The 8815-nt window shown below is 42.0% G+C and overlaps 1 protein-coding gene across 1 annotated transcript; it reads left to right on the top strand.

The window, feature by feature from the left end:
• Window positions 1-4039: 4039 nt before the first annotated feature.
• On the top strand, window positions 4040-8518 carry hoxb1a (homeobox B1a). Its single transcript, XM_010874638.4, has 2 exons — window positions 4040-6309; window positions 7158-8518. Exons 1-2 carry the CDS (start codon window positions 5685-5687, stop codon window positions 7481-7483), a joined length of 951 nt encoding a protein of 316 aa, XP_010872940.1. The 5' UTR covers window positions 4040-5684; the 3' UTR covers window positions 7484-8518.
• Window positions 8519-8815: the final 297 nt, after the last annotated feature.

Below are 8815 nucleotides of genomic sequence, written 5' to 3'. Positions count from 1 at the left end.
TATCATGTTAATATACAGATATGATAATATCATATTAAGAGTTCCTCTGTGTAGTGCAGTTGCTTTTATTATTATGGTGTATTCAACACTGTTTTAAACCCTTTTTCCCCCATTCAAACAGGTAAAATCTAAATTCACCAACATGTTTAGATTGCCAAAATTCCTCGCAAGAGTTTCTTCAAAATGTTAAAGTAAATTGCTTAAATTCCTTAAAATAGGCATGCATCTTAAAACATTAAAACATATTTTCATAAACATTTTGTCCATAGCGATGTGTTTGAACATATTTTTCGCTATTTATTTTAAGGGTCATGCTAATATACAGTACCAGTCAAAGGTTTGGACACCCTTTGGTAAATGAATGGGTAAGGGTGTCCATACTTCAGACGGGTACTGTAACTCTGTTGCTAATGTAACATACTGGTATGACCTGAATAACTACCAATAGAGGGATACTTCAAATCCTGTGCCATCAACTGAGTCCCCGTTGCATTTGATAGATGACGCTCAAAACACTATAGAGACAAGGATTGAAATGAATTTTCTTGATGGTCCAGCTTATCTCAACAACTTCCCAGGAGGTTTGGGAGAGTTGAATGTCAAGACATGTGTCCTCCGACGCACAACTCTCCCTGTTGTTCGGCTTCTTTTCCCATCCACTCGCTCAACCTGAACATATTTTTAGCTGGGGGGAGCAACAGATTTGTCCTACCTTACTGGCTCTGGGAATCAACTGGATGTCCTTTTGGTTCCGGTCAAATGATCTAACCACTAGCCTGTTATACTGCTCCAAAAAGGCGATTTTGGTTTGACTGCCTTGTTCAAGGGTAGAAGGACAGATTTTTAACCTTGTTGGTGAAGAGGTAAGCCACCAATGGGTAAGCCCCTCCATGGGTCACTAGGTGATTCGGTTATGATTTAAATGGCCCTCTCATTCTGCCACTTAAGAACAACAGATTGTTTTTAAATAGTAGAACCAGCACACCTGCTCTGATATCAGTATAATATGTTGACAGTTTGTTTGGAGAAACCTATCAAAACAACAAGTACAGCTCAGTTCATGACACTGTATACTGCATACTGTTTCTTTCCCACTTTTATTTACAAGAAGTTATTCATGATGTTCAGGAATAACTGTCGAGAACCATGAATTGCCCTAAGCTTTTCAATGTCGGCGAAAACCTAGGAGAGATGTCGTGGTTAAACTGGTTAGCCTCTTCAGAGATGTTAAACACAAAGTAACATTATAAAGGCTATATTTAGACACTTTAGTCTGTTTCTGTTCATGCCAAATCAGATTCTAAATCCAATACTGGTAAAATATTTCTACTCAAAGTGACACAAAGGGACTCATTTCACGAAACAACCACTGGCCTTATCCCCAAAATACTGCAAGTGGATCAACTGCGACCCATTCAAGTCACCCACCAGACATACTCCGTCATGTCAGCCAACTCTAATCCCTCAACAAACACACGGCGCCATTAAACATCCTGAAACAACACACGGGTGCATAACTTTTCATGTTTTCCAAGCAGGTGAGACCAAATGCAAAGAGACCAGGATATTTGAGTACAGTACACAAAATGAGATCCCATCACCGAGTGAAAACATAAAGTATGTCTACCTTGCTTGGATGGAGCTAGAGGAGAGGAGGTTTGCATAGATAAATGCTGTCTTCATCTGTCCAAGGCACTCCGGAGGCAGCAGGGCATGTCTAAAAAATAAAGGTCCAAAAGAGCCTGTCAACATTTCAACACAAACTAAAACAACAGCACTCTAAAACAATGGCACTTGCTGGCAAAAAATCGCTTAGTGCCATTTGTCCAGTTATCTGCAAAAAGCGTTTGGGAGTCCGTCCCAAATGGCACCCTCTAAAGGACCCTATGGGACCCGCGGCCATTTGCGACACGCCCTTGGTCAGGGCCAGATCAGCACATCTTGGCAGCTGAGGAGGGCGGGGGGGGGGGGGGGGGGGGGGGGTGATGCCTCCATATAGAGTTAAGCATTCAGATCAAGACGTCGTTCCTAGGATGTTAGCCGACCATCCCACAACCTATTCCTGCCAGGGACTCATATGACAACATGGCTTCAAAGTAGTGCACAAAGGATGCACAGAAGGCCAGACTTGGATCCGGAGTGTACACTCTAAATGATATGGTTCTAAGACAGATGTGATCCCGAGAGGGTCAGTTGGAATGGCATGATGCTGGCCAGTCACACCACCAACGTCACTGAACACAGGCTTCTTGTTTGGGCCACAAGACGGTGTTAACCCACCGAGCTCATGTCTAGGCCTTCGTCTGGGGAGCCAACACCATTCTCTAGTTCTCAAGTGAGGTTACTGATCCTATGAGAGTGGATTGTGAACAACCCCTGTTACACAGACATTGTAATAGTCTGAGGAAATCAAGAGGTTCTAAGGCTATGCTTCAGCTGCCTGCCGTAGACAGTCTTATGGGAATTCCTGAGTCATTCTCAAAGAATCCTCTTTGCACTTAAGTTTCCCTTATCTGCCTGCCCTGGAATCTTGCACTGAGCATTTAACTAAAGGCGAAAAACTGGTTGGACTTTATTCAACGGTAAAGAAACACTGTTACAAAATGTTATACTTCTGATATTATGTGTCCTTTTAAACTGTGTAGGCTATCAGTGCATTTTTATTGTAGCTTAATTTCCCATATATCTCTTTCCACTTGCTTTACTCTATCATAGACAAGGCAACACTCAGATTGGCAATCTTGTAATGACAATGTTATGACGATTACAAACGGTGAAATCAACGCGCATTTGTGTGCGTTATCACATGAAATGTTATCTTATCCTTTTTAGTGCTACTACAAAGCTATAACTGATCCTGAAAAGATAAGACGAGCAGGAACGCGAAGCTGAAGAAACTTCGCACAGAAGACCAAACTCTCAGAGTTGTCGTTACCTCCTCGCGCCACTAGGTGGGTATCACTGGTGTAATTGCCATTAGCTTGTAGGCCCTATCAATTCTGTTTGTTAGCATTTGCTGTAAAGGGATTACACGTGGAGAAGTGTTAAGTGGGGGTCGATGATCAGAGAGTCCCATTCTAATCTCTTCTCACATTTGCATTTGAATTCATCTGTAGATGGATTAAGATTTCTTTCTGTGAACTTTTGTTAACCTTGCAGCTACTGTTGATTTTTACACAAGAGTGTAAATACAACAGAAATGTGGCTTCATGTTCCCTCAACGGCTTGAAGGAGCTCCCGATGTGGATTGTGTTTAGTTAAATATAATATTATTTTCTAAATACAATAACTTAGATATTTCGAAGAGCATGTAATAAAGCATTTTAGACGAACGAATTTGAAGAATATCCAGACGCTTCCCTGACTATGATCTCATTTAGTTGGCGAAAATACAAAAAAATAATCACAAACTTTTCGGGAGGGTATTACGGTTTTAAAAATGCCTAACCTAATTTCTAAACTATTCCAGGATCAGCAACCTTTTAAAGAATCAATTCTAAATGTATTGAAAGCTAACCTACACCTAGGTTTTAAAATCCTTCTGTCTACATTTTTGTTACTCCGTAATACATTAATTGCCAGTTAGAATTACTTTGCTAAACAAAATCGCGATAAAAAATTATTAATTGTTCTTATTAAAGTGAAGCATAGACTAGTGTATGGGCATGGATAAGTTTATTGCATGGCTACACTATTGATATTTGAGCCCATTTCCAATCAATAATAACTTCGCAACATCACATATTTGTATGGTCAACAGCGCCTGAATACAATGCAACCTCGCGTGTTTTCCATTAAATGTAAAAATATATAACATTTAAAATACAAACAAAAGTTTGATGATCAAATAATATCCAGCGAAAAATTCTAATCGAAAGAAGATAATAATAATCAAGAATAATTAGATTTTATTGAGTTTTCAACGCTATATTCAACTAATGATATGGGTCAGTTGTCAGGGGTAGTGTGTGCTTGATGGGGGTGAGCAGGTTGACATTATTCCCCCATCCCCCGTTCATCCCCACCCCCTGAGAAATACCAGGCCTGGTCGTCTTCCTTGCAATCAATGTTTTCTGAAGAAACATTCTTAACCAAAATACAAAATGTTTCTATTACAGTCAATGGGAAAATGATAGTAGACATACCTATTAAGGGGAACTATATAAACCGTGATTATTTAAAACGAAACAGGGACTAGGCTATGGGGGAACATATCGAATTACACGCTAAGGGTTGGATCTCCTAAACCGATAAGTAAATTCGAAGGGTAGCTAAAAGGTTGGAGTACTCTGAAGAGAGAAAAGATATCACTTACGTAAACAACAAGCTACTTGGACTGAACTTTTGGCCGCGCGGAGCAACCATCCCATTCTCAGAGTTGGGAGCCCAACAGTAAACATCCTGACAAGTAACAAATTACTGTGGGCGTCATATTGTTAGTCTCTCTTGTCCACCATATACCAGCGAGCAAATATATCAGAGATTCTTCAGTCTCCCCTCTTTTGAGTGTGGGCAGCTTCATCAACAGGCGTACTTTCCAACCTATTGTCACCGCAATTAACAATTAGCCTTTTCCATTTCCTCCTTTCCCCGAAGTCACCCAACTAAAGTTTTTAATAGATGTAGCCAACGCAATCATTACACATTCGCGTGGGTCCTGGTCACGGTGGAGTGTGGAAGACAAAATCTATTATTATATTTCCACATACGTATGTGGCGCTTAAAATGGCTGATCGGTGATATAAAGTGATATGAAGTGCGGTCAGAAGTCAGAATAGAATGTTAGGCTATATGAAGCACTCCAATAATGTGATTCCGATAGGAAACTGTACCTACAATCCTAATCAGTGAGATATTCTGCCATCTCTCTTTTGGTCCAGGGTTACCAGAAGGTTTGCTGTCGGCCTAACCTCGTTTTTGTAACAGATCAGCTCACTGATTCAATTAGATAAGCCAATGCAAGCTCGGGACCGATCTGAAAACGATGGCGTCACATTGAATCTGAGTGTTAAACAGATTTCCACCCAAAAACAGGTATTGGGTTCTGTGGTGGGCTCTTTTCGCTTGGAACAAACATATCTAATAACATTACGCAATACATTGCCGGCCATGTTTGTTTGTAATGCAGGCCAGGCAATGGAATATACTGGAGCAGATTTCAGCCAAAATATGTTTGCTCAGTGAGAAAAGGGCCTCCACCTCCCATACCTCAACCCCGATAGGCTTAATGAAATAGAATTTTACACTTTATAAAGAATTATAGGACATCCAAGAATTTGGAAGAAACTAAATGGGGGATATAATTCTAGAGAATTGTTAGAGAACTCTTTATTTCTTTCTCTGCCGGTTCGGGAGAGGCTTTTCAGAAGGGTTTGACATATACGTGCTGTTATCAGATTGATGGGCCAGTTTGATTGAAGTGGCTTTGTCATGCAAATGTCAGCCGCTTGATGGATGATCGCAGTGCGCTGACAAACTTCTGGAGGTCCCCCTCACCATTGGCGCCGTGACGTATCACGTGACCAGCAGCTGAGGTAAGAAAAGTGTTATAGGGAAGCCCGGAGTGACTGCTCAGGGAGGTGAGCTCTTCTTTTTTTTCTCTTCCGCATGACATACGGCCGAGAGGTTGCAGGGCAGGAGGAATCCCCCGAAACGCAGGTTGACCCTCCGTCATCAATTTGCGCATGGACAATTCCAGAATGAACTCTTTCTTAGAGTACTCAATTTGTAACCGTGGGACGAACGCCTACTCACCCAAGTCCGGATACCACCACTTGGAACAAGGCTTTGCGGGCCCTTTTCACTCGGGCTCCGGCACGAGTGACAGCTATAACGGTGATGGACGGCTTTACGCGGGGGGCAGCGCCCCGGCGCCGGTGCCACAACATCAGCACCAAAGCGGTGGTTACACGCATCATCAGTCCCAGCAACATCACGCCAACATGGGCCTTCCTTATGCCAGCCCAGGGACTGCGGGGTACGGGACGCAAGCTTGCGCGAATCCGGACTATGGACCCTCACAGTACTTCATCAACGAACAGGACGGCTTGTACTATCAATCATCGGGCTTCTCGGCCTCCAACGTAGGCCCCAACTACGGCTCCCTAGCCGCGGCTTACTGCGGGGCGCAGGGGGCTGTCCCCGCAGCACAGTACCAACACCTCGGCTGCGAGGGCCAGGACCACCAGCGAGGTTATTTGCAAAGCAACTATGTTGACATTTCGGCCTCACGGGAGAGGGACGCAGAGCAAACGCAACAGGGAAAGACATTCGACTGGATGAAAGTAAAGAGGAATCCCCCTAAGACAGGTGAGATGGGAGAGTCCAAGCAATACTACTGCTTTACATAGAAACGTTGCTGTCACATTAACTGTAGGTAATTCAAAGTTAATTCAGTCATCCAAGTAACCCAGCGTGTCAACCCTGCCGGTGTAGGCTAGCAGATGCTGAGGGTCCATACACTCTTGACCGGACAGACACGAGTTACCTACTAGTGTATCTGACTTAATACTCTGTCTCTGATCCACAGCATAGGGGAGGTTTCTCAGCACCATTCCGGGTCAGAGAGGTCTCTCTGACTCTGGCAGGTCTCTCTGACCTGGCAGGCCCGTGTGCCTGATGTATTATTATTTCCCTGTCGACTCGGTCTGTGCTCTAATACATCCAACAGACTTGCTTATTTACGCCCTGTGAAGTGGCCAAACTCTGTTATCTTTTATTTGTACAAATTGTTGGTTTGCTCTATTCGCCTATTTTATTTTTTAATTTCCAGTTAATTCCTTGCCATGCTGTCGCGGTCTGAATGGAGTGCACCGATTCACATTTGAACTTCACTCAGTAGGCCTGCAACTGTGGGTATAAATAATATTCCTAGTAGGCTATAAATTCACCACAGCAAATACAGAACTGTACGTATCATATGCGTTTTTATCTCACCTAACGTCGACTAATTTTTTTCTGGAGTGAGGAATTGGGGGAAAAGGAGTCTGTAAACCTGCCCTACAGTATAGTAGTTTATTGTTATGTACTTCAAAGGTCGTCATTGATAATGGATGGAAGAATTTAATATGACTTCGAATATTGGGTCAGTTGCATGTTTTAAGGAATGCAATATATCTCAGATTCTAACGCGTCTGTGTCTCTCTATATTCTCACAGCTAAAGTGGCTGACTATGGAATGGGACCTCAGAACACCATACGCACCAACTTCACTACCAAACAGCTGACCGAGCTCGAGAAGGAGTTCCACTTCAGCAAGTACTTGACGCGGGCAAGACGAGTGGAAATCGCCGCCACTCTGGAACTCAACGAAACGCAGGTGAAAATCTGGTTCCAGAACCGCAGAATGAAACAGAAGAAGCGCGAGAAAGAGGGCCTAGCTCCCGCCTCAGCCTCGAGCACGGGTTGTTCCAAGGACCTGGAAGACAACTCAGACCATTCCAACTCCACATCTCCTGGTGCGTCTCCCAGCTCTGAGACATAAGTGGACCAAAAAAACTGAAACTCCATGCACTAAACTTCAAACTGATGATCTCGAATGCGAACAAAAACGTCAAATGATGAGGGTAACTCAAATACCCTCATGTTTGGATATTCCACTCGTTATGCAAACCGTCTGTAAAAGGGCAGTTTATAATTTAAACAAAAGTAATTGCACAAAACGAGGTGACGAAAGCACAAATGTGGATTATGTGCGTAAAACATTTCTAAACTATAGACTTTTTTTGCCACCATAAGCAATCTGTTTGGATGTACAGTGTCGTAAATCTAAATACCCACAACGATGGGACTTGGGGAGTGATGCACTTTCGCATGTTTACAAATCTCATAGCGAGCCGTAAAAAGATGGTTTTACAGGGAGCCTATTGGCAAAATATTAACGTCTTGTGGAAAGTGTTTATATTTTGTAGAATATCTCTGAATGTATTTTTTGTTGTTCTTGTTCCTGTTTGTATAGTGGTTTTGACATCAGGAAACCGTACGGTAGAAAGGGTTAATGTTTCACTCTCTGCACTACGATTACAGGGTATTAGTTTACGCGTGTATGTTGTGTGTGTGTGTGTGTGTGTGTGTGTGCGTGTGTGACTTGGCCAATGATCCTCAATTAAAATCGAAATCGAAATAACACAATTAAAAACAGGTCTCTGGATTACCCCCTCTGATAATATCAACACTTGACGTGATATAAACATATACTGAGAATGACATAAGGTTACGCTATCTAAAAGTATTCATGGAAATTACTGTGTGTATTTAGATTATGAAATGGGTTCATTGCAACTGTTGACACCTGCCTAAGTGGGGGGAAAAAAACTATTTACTTTTGAATAGAGAGTTTTGGTGGTATATGCAGTGCTTCAAACATGGAATCATTCGTTTAGTGTCTTGGGAAAACTAAATTCTAAAAGTTAGTTTTATTTAAGAAAGTTAGACGTAGATTTCAAGACATTAAGCGTAATTATAATTATTTGTACGTGCAGATTGACTGAGTTTTATTAGTTATGTCTGTTTTACACGTTTTTGGAAAGCATATCAATCAAGATGTTGTTTTACCTCTGTCTACCTCAAATAAAATAAAATATTTTAGATATTCTGTTGTTAGTTTTGTTATTTGTTACATTTACTTCATTTATTGTTCTTAATAATGTTGTCAAATATTCCCTTTCCCCTCTATTCCATTTAGGCGTCCCAGCGCAGCTCTATTTGTTGCCTGGGTCCATTAATTTTGAATCCGTTTTGTTCCAAAATGTGGGATAGGCCTAGGCCCATAGCTAAGAGGCGACTCCACACCTTACATTTACATGAATATAGCATA

Source organism: Esox lucius, chromosome 11 (assembly GCF_011004845.1).
Source record: "Esox lucius isolate fEsoLuc1 chromosome 11, fEsoLuc1.pri, whole genome shotgun sequence".
Classification (NCBI taxonomy): domain Eukaryota; kingdom Metazoa; phylum Chordata; class Actinopteri; order Esociformes; family Esocidae; genus Esox; species Esox lucius.
The sequence above is the reverse complement of the archived record's forward strand: the minus strand, read 5'-3'. Positions and strand labels throughout refer to the sequence as shown.

Excerpts from the sequence above, each read along its gene's own strand:
- hoxb1a (XM_010874638.4), top strand. The coding sequence starts at position 5,685 with ATGGACAATTCCAGAATGAACTCTTTCTTAGAGTACTCAATTTGTAAC. Across the intron at positions 6,310-7,157 it reads GAGGAATCCCCCTAAGACAG|CTAAAGTGGCTGACTATGGA; the intron begins GTGAGATGGGAG and ends ATATTCTCACAG.